General features: G+C 51.0%; 1 protein-coding gene across 1 annotated transcript in view; it reads left to right on the top strand.

Annotated features, from left to right (window-relative positions):
- The window catches only part of CLN6 (CLN6 transmembrane ER protein), a 70,114-nt gene that overhangs the window by 27,229 nt on the left and 24,536 nt on the right, over nt 1–18,349 (top strand). The window contains exon 3 of the mRNA XM_076056972.1: nt 9,348–9,432. Coding sequence (XP_075913087.1) covers nt 9,348–9,432 — 85 coding nt within the window. The remainder of the gene's footprint in view (nt 1–9,347; nt 9,433–18,349) is intronic.

Raw genomic sequence — 18,349 nt, 5'->3', positions numbered from 1 at the left:
TCTATGGGTCTCTGTGTGAGTCTATGGGTCTCTGTGTGAGTGAGTCTATGGGTCTCTGTGTGAGTCTATGGGTCTCTGTGTGAGTGAGTCTATGGATCTCTGTGTGAGTGAGTCTATGGGTCTCTGTGTGAGTCTATGGGTCTCTGTGTGAGTGAGTCTATGGGTCTCTGTGTGCGTGAGTCTGTGGGTCTCTGTGTGGTGAGTCTATGGGTCTCTGTGTGAGTCTATGGGTCTCTGTGTGAGTGAGTCTATGGGTCTCTGTGTGAGTCTATGGGTCTCTGTGTGAGTGAGTCTATGGGCCTCTGTGTGAGTCTATGGGTCTCTGTGTGAGTGAGTCTATGGGTCTCTGTGTGAGTCTATGGGTCTCTGTGTGAGTGAGTCTATGGGTCTCTGTGTGCGTGAGTCTGTGGGTCTCTGTGTGGTGAGTCTATGGGTCTCTGTGTGAGTCTATGGGTCTCTGTGTGAGTGAGTCTATGGGTCTCTGTGTGGTGAGTCTATGGGTCTCTGTGTGAGTCTATGGGTCTCTGTGTGAGTGAGTCTATGGGTCTCTGTGTGCGTGAGTCTGTGGGTCTCTGTGTGGTGAGTCTATGGGTCTCTGTGAGTCTATGGGTCTCTGTGTGAGTCTATGGGTCTCTGTGTGAGTGAGTCTATGGGTCTCTGTGTGAGTCTATGGGTCTCTGTGTGAGTGAGTCTATGGGTCTCTGTGTGAGTCTATGGGTCTCTGTGTGAGTGAGTCTATGGGTCTCTGTGTGCGTGAGTCTGTGGGTCTCTGTGTGGTGAGTCTATGGGTCTCTGTGTGAGTCTATGGGTCTCTGTGTGGTGAGTCTATGGGTCTCTGTGTGAGTCTATGGGTCTCTGTGTGAGTGAGTCTATGGGTCTCTGTGTGAGTCTATGGGTCTCTGTGTGAGTGAGTCTATGGATCTCTGTGTGAGTGAGTCTATGTGTCTCTGTGTGAGTCTATGGGTCTCTGTGTGAGTGAGTCTATGGGTCTCTGTGTGTGTGAGTCTGTGGGTCTCTGTGTGGTGAGTCTATGGGTCTCTGTGTGAGTCTATGGGTCTCTGTGTGAGTGAGTCTATGGGTCTCTGTGTGAGTCTATGGGTCTCTGTGTGAGTGAGTCTATGGGCCTCTGTGTGAGTCTATGGGTCTCTGTGTGAGTGAGTCTATGGGTCTCTGTGTGAGTCTATGGGTCTCTGTGTGAGTCTATGGGTCTCTGTGTGAGTGAATCTATGGGTCTCTGTGTGAGTGAGTCTATGGGTCTCTGTGTGAGTCTATGGGCCTCTGTGTGAGTGAGTCTATGGGTCTCTGTGTGAGTCTATGGGCCTCTGTGTGAGTGAGTCTATGGGTCTCTGTGTGGTGAGTCTATGGGTCTCTGTGTGAGTCTATGGGTCTCTGTGTGAGTGACTCTATGGGTCTCTGTGTGGTGAGTCTATGGGTCTCTGTGTGAGTCTGTGGGTCTCTGTGTGAGTGAGTCTATGGGTCTCTGTGTGTGTGAGTCTATGGGTCTCTGTGTGTGTGAGTCTATGGGTCTCTGTGTGAGTCTATGGGCCTCTGTGTGAGTGAGTCTATGGGTCTCTGTGTGGTGAGTCTATGGGTCTCTGTGTGAGTCTATGGGTCTCTGTGTGAGTGAATCTATGGGTCTCTGTGTGAGTGAGTCTATGGGTCTCTGTGTGGTGAGTCTATGGGTCTCTGTGTGCGTGAGTCTATGGGTCTCTGTGTGGTGAGTCTATGGGTCTCTGTGTGGTGAGTCTATGGGTCTCTGTGTGAGTGAGTCTGTGGGTCTCTGTGTGAGTCTATGGGTCTCTGTGTGGTGAGTCTATGGGTCTCTGTGTGGTGAGTCTATGGGTCTCTGTGTGCGTGAATCTATGGGTCTCTGTGTGAGTGAGTCTATGGGTCTCTGTTTGGTGAGTCTATGGGTCTCTGTGTGAGTCTATGGGTCTCTGTGTGAGTGAGTCTATGGGTCTCTGTGTGGTGAGTCTATGGGTCTCTGTGTGAGTCTATGGGTCTCTGTGTGAGTGAGTCTATGGGTCTCTGTGTGCGTGAGTCTGTGGGTCTCTGTGTGGTGAGTCTATGGGTCTCTGTGTGAGTCTATGGGTCTCTGTGTGGTGAGTCTATGGGTCTCTGTGTGAGTCTATGGGTCTCTGTGTGAGTGAGTCTATGGGTCTCTGTGTGAGTCTATGGGTCTCTGTGTGAGTGAGTCTATGGATCTCTGTGTGAGTGAGTCTATGGGTCTCGGTGTGAGTCTATGGGTCTCTGTGTGAGTGAGTCTATGGGTCTCTGTGTGCGTGAGTCTGTGGGTCTCTGTGTGGTGAGTCTATGGGTCTCTGTGTGAGTCTATGGGTCTCTGTGTGAGTGAGTCTATGGGTCTCTGTGTGAGTCTATGGGTCTCTGTGTGAGTGAGTCTATGGGCCTCTGTGTGAGTCTATGGGTCTCTGTGTGAGTGAGTCTATGGGTCTCTGTGTGAGTCTATGGGTCTCTGTGTGAGTGAGTCTATGGGTCTCTGTGTGCGTGAGTCTGTGGGTCTCTGTGTGGTGAGTCTATGGGTCTCTGTGTGAGTCTATGGGTCTCTGTGTGAGTGAGTCTATGGGTCTCTGTGTGGTGAGTCTATGGGTCTCTGTGTGAGTCTATGGGTCTCTGTGTGAGTGAGTCTATGGGTCTCTGTATGCGTGAGTCTGTGGGTCTCTGTGTGGTGAGTCTATGGGTCTCTGTGAGTCTATGGGTCTCTGTGTGAGTCTATGGGTCTCTGTGTGAGTGAGTCTATGGGTCTCTGTGTGAGTCTATGGGTCTCTGTGTGAGTGAGTCTATGGGTCTCTGTGTGAGTCTATGGGTCTCTGTGTGGTGAGTCTATGGGTCTCTGTGTGAGTGAGTCTGTGGGTCTCTGTGTGGTGAGTCTATGGGTCTCTGTGTGGTGAGTCTATGGGTCTCTGTGTGAGTGAGTCTATGGGTCTCTGTGTGGTGAGTCTATGGGTCTCTGTGTGGTGAGTCTATGGGTCTCTGTGTGAGTGAGTCTGTGGGTCTCTGTGTGAGTGAGTCTATGGGTCTCTGTGTGGTGAGTCTATGGGTCTCTGTGTGGTGAGTCTATGGGTCTCTGTGTGCGTGAGTCTATGGGTCTCTGTGTGAGTGAGTCTATGGGTCTCTGTTTGGTGAGTCTATGGGTCTCTGTGTGAGTCTATGGGTCTCTGTGTGAGTGAGTCTATGGGTCTCTGTGTGGTGAGTCTATGGGTCTCTGTGTGAGTCTATGGGTCTCTGTGTGAGTGAGTCTATGGGTCTCTGTGTGCGTGAGTCTGTGGGTCTCTGTGTGGTGAGTCTATGGGTCTCTGTGTGAGTCTATGGGTCTCTGTGTGGTGAGTCTATGGGTCTCTGTGTGAGTCTATGGGTCTCTGTGTGAGTGAGTCTATGGGTCTCTGTGTGAGTCTATGGGTCTCTGTGTGAGTGAGTCTATGGATCTCTGTGTGAGTGAGTCTATGGGTCTCTGTGTGAGTCTATGGGTCTCTGTGTGAGTGAGTCTATGGGTCTCTGTGTGCGTGAGTCTGTGGGTCTCTGTGTGGTGAGTCTATGGGTCTCTGTGTGAGTCTATGGGTCTCTGTGTGAGTGAGTCTATGGGTCTCTGTGTGAGTCTATGGGTCTCTGTGTGAGTGAGTCTATGGGCCTCTGTGTGAGTCTATGGGTCTCTGTGTGAGTGAGTCTATGGGTCTCTGTGTGAGTCTATGGGTCTCTGTGTGAGTGAGTCTATGGGTCTCTGTGTGCGTGAGTCTGTGGGTCTCTGTGTGGTGAGTCTATGGGTCTCTGTGTGAGTCTATGGGTCTCTGTGTGAGTGAGTCTATGGGTCTCTGTGTGGTGAGTCTATGGGGCTCTGTGTGAGTCTATGGGTCTCTGTGTGAGTGAGTCTATGGGTCTCTGTGTGCGTGAGTCTGTGGGTCTCTGTGTGGTGAGTCTATGGGTCTCTGTGAGTCTATGGGTCTCTGTGTGAGTCTATGGGTCTCTGTGTGAGTGAGTCTATGGGTCTCTGTGTGAGTCTATGGGTCTCTGTGTGAGTGAGTCTATGGGTCTCTGTGTGAGTCTATGGGTCTCTGTGTGAGTGAGTCTATGGGTCTCTGTGTGCGTGAGTCTGTGGGTCTCTGTGTGGTGAGTCTATGGGTCTCTGTGTGAGTCTATGGGTCTCTGTGTGGTGAGTCTATGGGTCTCTGTGTGAGTCTATGGGTCTCTGTGTGAGTGAGTCTATGGGTCTCTGTGTGAGTCTATGGGTCTCTGTGTGAGTGAGTCTATGGGTCTCTGTGTGCGTGAGTCTGTGGGTCTCTGTGTGGTGAGTCTATGGGTCTCTGTGTGAGTCTATGGGTCTCTGTGTGAGTGAGTCTATGGGTCTCTGTGTGAGTCTATGGGTCTCTGTGTGAGTGAGTCTATGGGCCTCTGTGTGAGTCTATGGGTCTCTGTGTGAGTGAGTCTATGGGTCTCTGTGTGAGTCTATGGGTCTCTGTGTGAGTGAGTCTATGGGTCTCTGTGTGCGTGAGTCTGTGGGTCTCTGTGTGGTGAGTCTATGGGTCTCTGTGTGAGTCTATGGGTCTCTGTGTGAGTGAGTCTATGGGTCTCTGTGTGGTGAGTCTATGGGTCTCTGTGTGAGTCTATGGGTCTCTGTGTGAGTGAGTCTATGGGTCTCTGTGTGCGTGAGTCTGTGGGTCTCTGTGTGGTGAGTCTATGGGTCTCTGTGAGTCTATGGGTCTCTGTGTGAGTCTATGGGTCTCTGTGTGAGTGAGTCTATGGGTCTCTGTGTGAGTCTATGGGTCTCTGTGTGAGTGAGTCTATGGGTCTCTGTGTGAGTCTATGGGTCTCTGTGTGAGTGAGTCTATGGGTCTCTGTGTGCGTGAGTCTGTGGGTCTCTGTGTGGTGAGTCTATGGGTCTCTGTGTGAGTCTATGGGTCTCTGTGTGAGTGAGTCTATGGGTCTCTGTGTGGTGAGTCTATGGGTCTCTGTGTGAGTCTATGGGTCTCTGTGTGAGTGAGTCTATGGGTCTCTGTGTGCGTGAGTCTGTGGGTCTCTGTGTGGTGAGTCTATGGGTCTCTGTGAGTCTATGGGTCTCTGTGTGAGTGAGTCTATGGGTCTCTGTGTGGTGAGTCTATGGGTCTCTGTGTGAGTCTATGGGTCTCTGTGTGAGTGAGTCTATGGGTCTCTGTGTGCGTGAGTCTGTGGGTCTCTGTGTGGTGAGTCTATGGGTCTCTGTGTGAGTCTATGGGTCTCTGTGTGAGTGAGTCTATGGGCCTCTGTGTGGTGAGTCTATGGGTCTCTGTGTGAGTCTATGGGTCTCTGTGTGAGTGAGTCTATGGGTCTCTGTGTGCGTGAGTCTGTGGGTCTCTGTGTGGTGAGTCTATGGGTCTCTGTGTGAGTCTATGGGTCTCTGTGTGGTGAGTCTATGGGTCTCTGTGTGAGTCTATGGGTCTCTGTGTGAGTGAGTCTATGGGTCTCTGTGTGCGTGAGTCTGTGGGTCTCTGTGTGGTGAGTCTATGGGTCTCTGTGTGAGTGAGTCTGTGGGTCTCTGTGTGGTGAGTCTATGGGTCTCTGTGTGAGTGAGTCTTTGGGTCTCTGTGTGCGTGAGTCTATGGGTCTCTGTGTGAGTGAGTCTATGGGTTTCTGTGTGCGTGAGTCTGTGGGTCTCTGTGTGGTGAGTCTATGGGTCTCTGTGAGTCTATGGGTCTCTGTGTGAGTGAGTCTATGGGTCTCTGTGTGGTGAGTCTATGGGTCTCTGTGTGAGTCTATGGGTCTCTGTGTGAGTGAGTCTATGGGTCTCTGTGTGCGTGAGTCTGTGGGTCTCTGTGTGGTGAGTCTATGGGTCTCTGTGTGAGTCTATGGGTCTCTGTGTGAGTGAGTCTATGGGCCTCTGTGTGGTGAGTCTATGGGTCTCTGTGTGAGTCTATGGGTCTCTGTGTGAGTGAGTCTATGGGTTTCTGTGTGCGTGAGTCTGTGGGTCTCTGTGTGGTGAGTCTATGGGTCTCTGTGTGAGTCTATGGGTCTCTGTGTGGTGAGTCTATGGGTCTCTGTGTGAGTCTATGGGTCTCTGTGTGAGTGAGTCTATGGGTCTCTGTGTGCGTGAGTCTGTGGGTCTCTGTGTGGTGAGTCTATGGGTCTCTGTGTGAGTGAGTCTGTGGGTCTCTGTGTGGTGAGTCTATGGGTCTCTGTGTGAGTGAGTCTATGGGTCTCTGTGTGCGTGAGTCTATGGGTCTCTGTGTGAGTGAGTCTATGGGTTTCTGTGTGCGTGAGTCTGTGGGTCTCTGTGTGGTGAGTCTATGGGTCTCTGTGTGAGTGAGTCTATGGGTCTCTGTGTGAGTCTATGGGTCTCTGTGTGAGTGAGTCTATGGGTCTCTGTGTGCGTGAGTCTGTGGGTCTCTGTGTGGTGAGTCTATGGGTCTCTGTGTGAGTGAGTCTATGGGTCTCTGTGTGAGTGAGTCTATGGGTCTCTGTGTGGTGAGTCTATGGGTCTCTGTGTGAGTCTATGGGTCTCTGTGTGAGTGAGTCTATGGGTCTCTGTGTGAGTCTATGGGTCTCTGTGTGAGTGAGTCTATGGGTCTCTGTGTGCGTGAGTCTATGGGTCTCTGTGTGAGTGAGTCTATGGGTTTCTGTGTGCGTGAGTCTGTGGGTCTCTGTGTGGTGAGTCTATGGGTCTCTGTGTGAGTGAGTCTATGGGTCTCTGTGTGAGTGAGTCTATGGGTCTCTGTGTGGTGAGTCTATGGGTCTCTGTGTGAGTCTATGGGTCTCTGTGTGAGTGAGTCTATGGGTCTCTGTGTGCGTGAGTCTGTGGGTCTCTGTGTGGTGAGTCTATGGGTCTCTGTGAGTCTATGGGTCTCTGTGTGAGTGAGTCTATGGGTCTCTGTGTGGTGAGTCTATGGGTCTCTGTGTGAGTCTATGGGTCTCTGTGTGAGTGAGTCTATGGGTCTCTGTGTGCGTGAGTCTGTGGGTCTCTGTGTGGTGAGTCTATGGGTCTCTGTGTGAGTCTATGGGTCTCTGTGTGAGTGAGTCTATGGGTCTCTGTGTGGTGAGTCTATGGGTCTCTGTGTGAGTCTATGGGTCTCTGTGTGAGTGAGTCTAAGGGTCTCTGTGTGCGTGAGTCTGTGCGTCTCTGTGTGGTGAGTCTATGGGTCTCTGTGTGAGTCTATGGGTCTCTGTGTGGTGAGTCTATGGGTCTCTGTGTGAGTCTATGGGTCTCTGTGTGAGTGAGTCTATGGGTCTCTGTGTGCGTGAGTCTGTGGGTCTCTGTGTGGTGAGTCTATGGGTCTCTGTGTGAGTGAGTCTGTGGGTCTCTGTGTGGTGAGTCTATGGGTCTCTGTGTGAGTGAGTCTATGGGTCTCTGTGTGAGTCTATGGGTCTCTGTGTGAGTGAGTCTATGGGTCTCTGTGTGTGTGAGTCTGTGGGTCTCTGTGTGGTGAGTCTATGGGTCTCTGTGTGAGTGAGTCTATGGGTCTCTGTGTGAGTCTACGGGTCTCTGTGTGAGTCTATGGGTCTCTGTGTGGTGAGTCTATGGGTCTCTGTGTGAGTGAGTCTATGGGTCTCTGTGTGAGTGAGTCTATGGGTCTATGTGTGAGTGAGTCTATGGGTCTCTGTGTGGTGAGTCTATGGGTCTCTGTGTGAGTCTATGGGTCTCTGTGTGAGTGAGTCCATGGTTCTCTGTGTGGTGAGTCTATGGGTCTCTGTGTGCGTGAGTCTGTGGGTCTCTGTGTGCGTGAGTCTATGGGTCTCTGTGTGGTGAGTCTATGGGTCTCTGTGTGAGTCTATGGGTCTCTGTGTGAGTGAGTCCATGGGTCTCTGTGTGGTGAGTCTATGGGTCTCTGTGTGCGTGAGTCTATGGGTCTCTATGTGCGTGAGTCTATGGGTCTCTGTGTGCGTGAGTCTATGGGTCTCTGTGTGAGTGAGTCTATGGGTCTCTGTGTGAGTGAGTCTATGGGTCTCTGTGTGAGTGAATCTATGGGTCTCTGTGTGAGTGAGTCCATGGGTCTCTGTGTGGTGAGTCTATGGGTCTCTGTGTGCGTGAGTCTATGGGTCTCTGTGTGCGTGAGTCTATGGGTCTCTGTGTGAGTCTATGGGTCTCTGTGTGAGTGAGTCTATGGGTCTCTGTGTGCGTGAGTCTGTGGGTCTCTGTGTGGTGAGTCTATGGGTCTCTGTGTGAGTCTATGGGTCTCTGTGTGGTGAGTCTATGGGTCTCTGTGTGAGTCTATGGGTCTCTGTGTGAGTGAGTCTATGGGTCTCTGTGTGAGTCTATGGGTCTCTGTGTGAGTGAGTCTATGGATCTCTGTGTGAGTGAGTCTATGGGTCTCTGTGTGAGTCTATGGGTCTCTGTGTGAGTGAGTCTATGGGTCTCTGTGTGCGTGAGTCTGTGGGTCTCTGTGTGGTGAGTCTATGGGTCTCTGTGTGAGTCTATGGCTCTCTGTGTGAGTGAGTCTATGGGTCTCTGTGTGAGTCTATGGGTCTCTGTGTGAGTGAGTCTATGGGCCTCTGTGTGAGTCTATGGGTCTCTGTGTGAGTGAGTCTATGGGTCTCTGTGTGAGTCTATGGGTCTCTGTGTGAGTGAGTCTATGGGTCTCTGTGTGCGTGAGTCTGTGGGTCTCTGTGTGGTGAGTCTATGGGTCTCTGTGTGAGTCTATGGGTCTCTGTGTGAGTGAGTCTATGGGTCTCTGTGTGAGTCTATGGGTCTCTGTGTGAGTGAGTCTATGGGCCTCTGTGTGAGTGAGTCTATGGGCCTCTGTGTGGTGAGTCTATGGGTTTCTGTGTGAGTCTATGGGTCTCTGTGTGAGTCTGTGGGTCTCTGTGTGAGTGAATCTATGGGTCTCTGTGTGAGTGAGTCTATGGGTCTCTCTGTGAGTGAGTCTATGGGTCTCTGTGTGGTGAGTCTATGGGTTTCTGTGTGAGTCTATGGGTCTCTGTGTGAGTCTGTGGGTCTCTGTGTGAGTGAATCTATGGGTCTCTGTGTGAGTGAGTCTATGGGTCTCTCTGTGAGTGAGTCTATGGGTCTCTGTGTGGTGAGTCTATGGGTCTCTGTGTGAGTCTATGGGTCTCTGTGTGGTGAGTCTATGGGTCTCTGTGTGGTGAGTCTATGGGTCTCTGTGTGAGTCTATGGGTCTCTGTGTGAGTGAGTCTATGGGTCTCTGTGTGAGTGAGTCTATGGGTCTCTGTGTGAGTGAGTCTATGGGTCTCTGTGTGGTGAGTCTATGGGTCTCTGTGTGGTGGGTCTATGGGTCTCTGTGTGAGTCTATGGGTCTCTGTGTGAGTCTCTGGGTCTCTGTGTGAGTCTATGGGTCTCTGTGTGAGTCTCTGGGTCTCTGTGTGAGTCTATGGGTCTCTGTGTGATTCTGATTCTGATGACTCCACAGCCCCAAGTCCAAGTTTGAGTTCTGGCTCTGGTTTGCGCTCGTTCTGGAGAACTGGGCACTCGACTTTGGGAGACCGATCGCCATGGTAACGTTGCCCAACCACAGACAAATACATCACGGGTGGTGGTTGTGGTGGTTGTGGTTGTGGTGGTGGTTGTGTTGGTTATGGTTCGTGGTTGTTGTAGTAGTGGTGTTGGTTGTTGTAGTAGTGGTGGTGGTTGTGGTTGTTGTAGTAGTTGTGTCTGTGATGGTTGTGGTGGTGATGGTAGTGGTGGTTGTTGTGGTGGTTGTGGTTATGGTAGTGGTGGTTGTTGTGGTGGTGATGGTTGTGGTGGTTGTTGTGGTGGTTGTGGTTGTTGTAGTAGTTGTGTCTGTGATGGTTGTGGTGGTGATGGTAGTGGTGGTTGTTGTGGTGGTTGTGGTTATGGTAGTGGTGGTTGTTGTGGTGGTGATGGTTGTGGTGGTTGTTGTGGTGGTGGTTGTTGTAGTAGTTGTGTCTGTGATGGTTGTGGTGGTGATGGTTATGGTAGTGGTGGTTGTTGTGGTGGTTGTGGTTATGGTAGTGGTGGTTGTTGTGGTGGTGATGGTTATGGTAGTGGTGGTTGTTGTGGTGGTGATGGTTATGGTAGTGGTGGTTGTTGTGGTGGTTGTGGTTATGGTAGTGGTGGTTGTTGTGGTGGTGATGGTTATGGTAGTGGTGGTTGTTGTTGTGGTTGTGGTTATGGTAGTGGTAGTTGTTGTGGTGGTGATGGTTATGGTAGTGGTGGTTGTTGTGGTTGTGGTTATGGTAGTGGAGGTTGTTGTTGAGGTTGTGGTTATGGTAGTGGTGGTTGTTGTTGTGGTTGTGGTTATGGTAGTGGTGGTTGTTGTGGTTGTGGTTATGGTAGTGGTGGTTGTGGTGATGATTATGGTAGTGGTGGTGGTGATGGTTATGGTAGAGGTGGTGGTTGTTGTGGTTGTGGTTATGGTAGTGGTGGTTGTTGTGGTGGTGATGGTTATGGTAGTGGTGGTTGTTGTTGTGGTTATGGTAGTGGTAGTTGTTGTGGTGGTGATGGTTATGGTAGTGGTGGTTGTTGTGGTTGTGGTTATGGTAGTGGAGGTTGTTGTTGAGGTTGTGGTTATGGTAGTGGTGGTTGTTGTTGTGGTTATGGTAGTGGTGGTTGTTGTTGTGGTTATGGTAGTGGTGGTTGTTGTGGTGATGATGGTTATGGTAGTGGTGGTGGTTGTTGTGGTGATGGTTATGGTAGTGGTGGTTGTTGTTGTGGTTATGGTAGTGGTGGTTGTTGTGGTGGTGATGGTTATGGTAGTGGTGGTTGTTGTGGTTGTGGTTATGGTAGTGGTGGTTGTTGTTGTGGTGGTTGTTATGGTAGTGGTGGTTGTTGTGGTTGTGGTTATGGTAGTGGTGGTTGTTGTGGTTGTCGTTATGGTAGTGGTGGTTGTTGTGGTGATGATGGTTATGGTAGTGGTGGTGGTTGTTGTGGTGATGGTTATGGTAGTGGTGGTGGTTGTTGTGGTTATGGTAGTGGTGGTTGTTGTGGTGGTGGTGATGGTTATGGTAGTGGTGGTTGTTGTTGTGGTTATGGTAGTGGTGGTTGTTGTGGTTATGGTAGTGGTGGTTGTTGTTGTGGTGGTTATGGTAGTGGTGGTTGTTGTGGTTGTGGTTATGGTAGTGGTGGTTGTTGTGGTTGTGGTTATGGTAGTGGTGGTTGTTGTGGTGATGATGGTTATGGTAGTGGTGGTGGTTGTTGTGGTGATGGTAGTGGTGGTTGTTGTTGTGGTTGTGGTTATGGTAGTGGTGGATGTTGTTGTGGTTATGGTAGTGGTGGTTGTTGTGGTGTTGATGGTTATGGTAGTGGTGATTGTTGTGGTGATGGTTATGGTAGTGGTAGTTTTTGTGGTGGTGATGGTTATGGTAGTGGTGGTTGTGGTTATGGTAGTGGTTGTTGTTGTGGTTATGGTAGTGGTGGTTGTTGTTGTGGTTATGGTAGTGGTGGTTGTTGTTGTGGTTATGGTAGTGGTAGTTGTTGTGGTGGTGATGGTTATGGTAGTGGTGGTTGTTGTGGTTGTGGTTATGGTAGTGGAGGTTGTTGTTGAGGTTGTGGTTATGGTAGTGGTGGTTGTTGTGGTGGTGATGGTTATGGTAGTGGTGGTGATGGTTATGGTAGTGGTGGTGGTTGTTGTGGTGATGGTTATGGTAGTGGTGGTGGTTGTTGTGGTTATGGTAGTGGTGGTTGTTGTGGTGGTTGTGGTTATGGTAGTGGTGGTTGTTGTGGTGGTGATGGTTATGGTAGTGGTGGTTGTTGTTGTGGTTGTGGTTATGGTAGTGGTAGTTGTTGTGGTGGTGATGGTTATGGTAGTGGTGGTTGTTGTGGTTGTGGTTATGGTAGTGGAGGTTGTTGTTGAGGTTGTGGTTATGGTAGTGGTGGTTGTTGTTGTGGTTGTGGTTATGGTAGTGGTGGTTGTTGTGGTTGTGGTTATGGTAGTGGTGGTTGTGGTGATGATTATGGTAGTGGTGGTGGTGATGGTTATGGTAGAGGTGGTGGTTGTTGTGGTTGTGGTTATGGTAGTGGTGGTTGTTGTGGTGGTGATGGTTATGGTAGTGGTGGTTGTTGTTGTGGTTATGGTAGTGGTAGTTGTTGTGGTGGTGATGGTTATGGTAGTGGTGGTTGTTGTGGTTGTGGTTATGGTAGTGGAGGTTGTTGTTGAGGTTGTGGTTATGGTAGTGGTGGTTGTTGTTGTGGTTATGGTAGTGGTGGTTGTTGTTGTGGTTATGGTAGTGGTGGTTGTTGTGGTGATGATGGTTATGGTAGTGGTGGTGGTTGTTGTGGTGATGGTTATGGTAGTGGTGGTTGTTGTTGTGGTTATGGTAGTGGTGGTTGTTGTGGTGGTGATGGTTATGGTAGTGGTGGTTGTTGTGGTTGTGGTTATGGTAGTGGTGGTTGTTGTTGTGGTGGTTGTTATGGTAGTGGTGGTTGTTGTGGTTGTGGTTATGGTAGTGGTGGTTGTTGTGGTTGTCGTTATGGTAGTGGTGGTTGTTGTGGTGATGATGGTTATGGTAGTGGTGGTGGTTGTTGTGGTGATGGTTATGGTAGTGGTGGTGGTTGTTGTGGTTATGGTAGTGGTGGTTGTTGTGGTGGTGGTGATGGTTATGGTAGTGGTGGTTGTTGTTGTGGTTATGGTAGTGGTGGTTGTTGTGGTTATGGTAGTGGTGGTTGTTGTTGTGGTGGTTGTTATGGTAGTGGTGGTTGTTGTGGTTGTGGTTATGGTAGTGGTGGTTGTTGTGGTTGTGGTTATGGTAGTGGTGGTTGTTGTGGTGATGATGGTTATGGTAGTGGTGGTGGTTGTTGTGGTGATGGTAGTGGTGGTTGTTGTTGTGGTTGTGGTTATGGTAGTGGTGGATGTTGTTGTGGTTATGGTAGTGGTGGTTGTTGTGGTGTTGATGGTTATGGTAGTGGTGATTGTTGTGGTGATGGTTATGGTAGTGGTAGTTTTTGTGGTGGTGATGGTTATGGTAGTGGTGGTTGTGGTTATGGTAGTGGTTGTTGTTGTGGTTATGGTAGTGGTGGTTGTTGTTGTGGTTATGGTAGTGGTGGTTGTTGTTGTGGTTATGGTAGTGGTAGTTGTTGTGGTGGTGATGGTTATGGTAGTGGTGGTTGTTGTGGTTGTGGTTATGGTAGTGGAGGTTGTTGTTGAGGTTGTGGTTATGGTAGTGGTGGTTGTTGTGGTGGTGATGGTTATGGTAGTGGTGGTGATGGTTATGGTAGTGGTGGTGGTTGTTGTAGTCCGGCAAAACAACCCCCTACCTCCTCGCGGTGCCGGACGGGCAACTCTGTCGTGGACAGTGCTGTGGGGGGAGTTCCAATTTTGATTGGCTCCTCCCCTCATGGCATATGTGTCCACCACAGGGGCTAAACGGGGGCTCTGGACGGGTGCGAGGGGCTGGTAACCCCTCCACCTTCAATTAATTACCACAAAACCACGAATTAAAGTGAAATATGTAACAACTAAGCTTGTGCCGGAGGCCCCGGGGGGCCAGGCGTCTATGACGTCTCCTGGCCAAACCCCAATTGGCGGAGCCAGGAGATTGAATACCTACCCTCGGGGCTACTCCAGAAACAACGAAAAGCCACTACGGGTGGCCACGTGGAATGTTCGAACGCTCACTGCAGAGGAGAGGCTGCCACTCCTCTGTCGGGAGCTGGACCGGTACCGCCTGGATCTATGCGGCATTCAGGAGGTCCGGTGGACCGGCTCTGGCTCCTGCCACCATGAGGGGTGGACAGTCCTCTACTCGGGGCAGCAGACTGCCAAACAACAGGGTGTGGGTCTTCTTTTGAACAAAAGAATGAAGGGGGCGTGGGAGCGTGGCGGTGAGGTGTGGGAAGCTGTAAGCCCCAGGCTACTTTGGGCTCGCCTTCCCATCAACCGGAGGCGAGGAATGGTGGTCGTGGTTACTTATGCCCCCACCGAAGATGAACATCCGTGGAGGGATGCAGGCAAAGCCGATGAGTCAGATGCCTTCTATGACCTCCTGTCACAGGTGCTGGCTAAAGTGGCCCCTCGGGATAGAGTCATCATGTTGGGTGACTTCAATGCCCGAGTTGGTCATGATACTGGCACCTGGTCTGGAGTGATTGGAGGGCATGGGCCAGATCAGCTCAATAACAATGGTAGGAGGCTGCTAGATTTTTGTGCAGCCCATGGGCTTGTAATTACCAACACGCTGTTCCGGCATCGGCGCATCCACACAACATCATGGATGCATGCCGGGTCCAAGCAAGAACATCTGCTGGACTACATAGTGACGGACCAGCGAATGCGAGCCCATGTCCTTGACACCAGGACCTACCGTGGAGCTGATCTGCCCTCTGACCATCGACTAGTCATCTGTAAGATGCGCCTGCCATTCTTCCACTCCGGTGGTGGGTGTACACCCAGGACCCCATTCCAACCTAAAGTGGCCTGGTCTCAGTTATCTGATGAAAGTTGCAAGCGAGAATTTCATCATCGCTTGCGGCTGGGATTGGCATCGTCCCCGACTCCTCCTGATGTCGAGGGTAAATGGGCGAGGTTTAGGACTGTGACTCATGCAGCTGCAATGGCTGCTTTGGGTACGCGGTCCAGACCTCCCCAGACACCCTGGATGACAGAGGAGTTGTTCAGGATGGTTGAGAAAAAGCGACAGGCCCACTGTCATCGGCTACAGAATCCCACGTCAGAGAATGAGGAGGCTTACCGCAGCCTTCGCTCGGAGGTTCGGAGAGCCGTGAGGCGCTGCAAGGATGGGTGGTGGTCGCGGGTTGCTGAGGAGATGGAGTCTGCCTCAGTGGCCCGTGATCACAAATCGCTATTTAACTCCATCAAAAAAGTAACCTGCAGCGCCACACCTATTACCATCATTAGGGGAAAAAACGGTGATCCAATTTCCGACCCCCAGGAACAGGTTCGCAGATTTGCTGAGCATTTCTGTGAGGTCCTGGGGGAGGGAAAATCCCACAGCCAGGAAAACATCGTGGCACAAAGTGAGGATGACCCTGCTGAGGCTGCGGTGCCTCAAATATTGGATGAAGTCACCCCCTGTGAGTGGCTGGCTGAGGTGCCATCTGCTGAGGAAGTATTGAAGGCGATCCGGAGTCTGAGACCAGGAAAGGCAGCGGGCAGAGATGATCTCCCAAGCGAAATGCTGAGGGAGGGTGGCGTTTGTGCACAGACTGCCCTATATGACATCATAACAACAGTCTGGACCACTGGACGGGTTCCGCAGGATTGGAAGGATGCCCTGGTGGTCCCCCTTTTTAAGAAGGGGGACCGCACAGACTGTAACAACTACAGGGGCATCTCACTCCTCAGTGTGCCGGGAAAGGTCCTGGCAAGGATTATTCAGCATCGCCTTGCCAGGCACGCTGAGGAGAGGCTTGCGGAGCCCCAATGCGGTTTCAGGAAAGGGCGGTCCTGCACAGATGCCATATTTTCTGTCCGTCTGCTACAGCAGAGGTGTAGGGAATTCCAACAAGACCTACATCTCTGCTTTATTGACCTGGTCAAGGCCTATGATACCATCAGTAGGCCTGGGCTCTGGGTCGTTCTTCGTGCTTTTGGAGTACCTGACCCTCTGCTCACGATCATTAAGGACCTTCATGATGGTGAGCGGGCCCGGGTAAAACTACGTGGCCGGGAGTCAGAGCCATTCCCTGTACACCTTGGGGTGCGACAGGGATGTCCTCTGGCTCCCACATTATTTAACATCTATTTTGACCACGTAGTTCGTGAAGCCTTCAATAGCTGTACCGGGGGAATCTCCATATGGTACAGATATAATGGGAGGCTAATCGATGCCCGGGTGCGGTCAAGGGATGGCTCCCTATTGCTCAACCACGTTATGTATGCTGATGACTTGGTAATAGCTGCTCAGTCAGAGGAGGAGTTGCAGACGCTGCTGCTGAGACTGGAGCGTGCCACTAAGAGGTGGGGCCTTACCATCAGCCCCACCAAAACTAAGCACCTGCCTGGGTATTTTGTACCATCGGACACTCCACCCCCACAACTCCCAATCGGTGATGGGGCAGTTGTGGAGAGAGTGGAGAGTTTCCCATACCTGGGCAGTGTGCTTATGACTGGCTCCAGTTTAACAGCAGAGGTCTCACTCCGAATCAGTCGAGCGGCAATATCTTTTCATCGGTTGCGTAACGCTGTGTGGAAGCTACCTGGTCTGTCGCTCCGCACTAAGCTTCAGGTCTTCTCGGCCACGGTCATTCCCTCCCTTCTCTACGCTTGCGAAACGTGGACCCCCCTAATGGAACATCTTCGCCGGTTAGAAACATTTAGGCTGACCTGCCTACGATCCATCCTGGGTTTAACCAGACTGGATTGTGTGAGGAGCTCACAAATCCTTGAAAGATCTGGGCAGGGTCCCATCGGTGAGCTCCTCCGGCAGGCAAGGCTGCGATGGCTGGGTCATGTAGCCCGCATGCCCAGCCACCGCATGCCGAAACAGCTTTTGTTTGGCCGGATTGAGGGGGCTAAGCGGGCGCGGCACGGGCTAGAGAAGAGATGGAGTGATGTGGTACAGGAGGACGTGGAGCTGAGTGGACTTGCCGATGACTGGTACCAGCGGTGTCAAGATCGGCCTCTGTGGAGGAGGCTCGTGAAGGATGCTACTGGGCAGTTGGAGGCAGTCGCCCTCCAACAACAACGGAGGGCGGAGGAGCGACGCTCACAACAGCGAGCGGAGCGCCGGGTGGCTAAAGCACAGCAGGTTGGCACAGTAGGGGGCACAGGTGGTGCATCAGCCAGTCATCTCAGTCAGTCGACCCGTGGCACCTGGGTCTGCCCCGTGACCTCCTGCCAGCGGGCGTTCGACACTTCACGTGGCCTCAGGGTGCACATAGCCTGGCACAAGCGTCGTGGTGACGTCACCGCCACTTAGTGGCGAATGGCGGTTGTTGTTGTTGTTGTTGGTGGTTGTTGTGGTTGTGGTTATGGTAGTGGTGGTTGTTGTGGTGATGATGGTTATGGTAGTGGTGGTGGTTGTTGTGGTGATGGTAGTGGTGGTTGTTGTTGTGGTTATGGTAGTGGTGGATGTTGTTGTGGTTATGGTAGTGGTGGTTGTTGTGGTGTTGATGGTTATGGTAGTGGTGATTGTTGTGGTGATGGTTATGGTAGTGGTAGTTTTTGTGGTGGTGATGGTTATGGTAGTGGTGGTTGTGGTTATGGTAGTGGTTGTTGTTGTGGTTATGGTAGTGGTGGTTGTTGTTGTGGTTATGGTAGTGGTGGTTGTTGTTGTGGTTATGGTAGTGGTAGTTGTTGTGGTGGTGATGGTTATGGTGGTTGTTGTGGTTGTGGTTATGGTAGTGGAGGTTGTTGTTGAGGTTGTGGTTATGGTAGTGGTGGTTGTTGTGGTGGTGATGGTTATGGTAGTGGTGGTGGTGATGGTTATGGTAGAGGTGGTGGTTGTTGTGGTTGTGGTTATGGTAGTGGTGGTTGTTGTGGTGGTGATGGTTATGGTAGTGGTGGTTGTTGTTGTGGTTATGGTAGTGGTGGTTGTTGTTGTGGTGGTGATGGTTATGGTAGTGGTGGTTGTTGTGGTGGTTGTGGTTATGGTAGTGGTGGTTGTTGTGGTGGTGATGGTTATGGTAGTGGTGGTTGTTGTTGTGGTTGTGGTTATGGTAGTGGTAGTTGTTGTGGTGGTGATGGTCATGGTAGTGGTGGTTGTGGTGGTTGTGGTTATGGTAGTGGAGGTTGTTGTTGAGGTTGTGGTTATGGTAGTGGTGGTTGTTGTTGTGGTTATGGTAGTGGTGGTTGTTGTTGTGGTTATGGTAGTGGTGGTTGTTGTGGTGATGATGGTTATGGTAGTGGTGGTGGTTGTTGTGGTGATGGTTATGGTAGTGGTGGTGGTTGTTGTGGTTGTGGTTATGGTAGTGGTGGTTGTTGTGGTGGTGATGGTTATGGTAGTGGTGGTGGTTGTTGTGGTTATGGTAGTGGTGGTTGTTGTGGTGGTGATGGTTATGGTAGTGGTGGTTGTTGTGGTTATGGTAGTGGTGGTTGTTGTTGTGGTGGTTGTTATGGTAATGGTGGTTGTTGTGGTTGTGGTTATGGTAGTGGTGGTTGTTGTGGTTGTGGTTATGGTAGTGGTGGTTGTTGTGGTGATGATGGTTATGGTAGTGGTGGTGGTTGTTGTGGTGATGGTTATGGTAGTGGTGGTGGTTGTTGTGGTTATGGTAGTGGTGGTTGTTGTGGTGGTGATAGTTATGGTAGTGGTGGTTGTTGTTGTGGTTATGGTAGTGGTGGTTGTTGTGGTTATGGTAGTGGTGGTTGTTGTTGTGGTGGTTGTTATGGTAGTGGTGGTTGTTGTGGTTGTGGTTATGGTAGTGGTGGTTGTTGTGTTTGTGGTTATGGTAGTGGTGGTTGTTGTGGTGATGATGGTTATGGTAGTGGTGGTGGTTGTTGTGGTGATGGTTATGGTAGTGGTGGTGGTTGTTGTGGTTGTGATTATGGTAGTGGTG

Source organism: Petromyzon marinus, chromosome 79 (assembly GCF_048934315.1).
Source record: "Petromyzon marinus isolate PM22_M1 ecotype Great Lakes invasive population chromosome 79, UKy_Petmar_22M1.pri1.0, whole genome shotgun sequence".
In the NCBI taxonomy this organism is placed as follows: Eukaryota; Metazoa; Chordata; class Hyperoartia; order Petromyzontiformes; family Petromyzontidae; genus Petromyzon; species Petromyzon marinus.
Note: the sequence above shows the minus strand (reverse complement) of the source record. Positions and strands in the feature narration are given on the sequence as shown.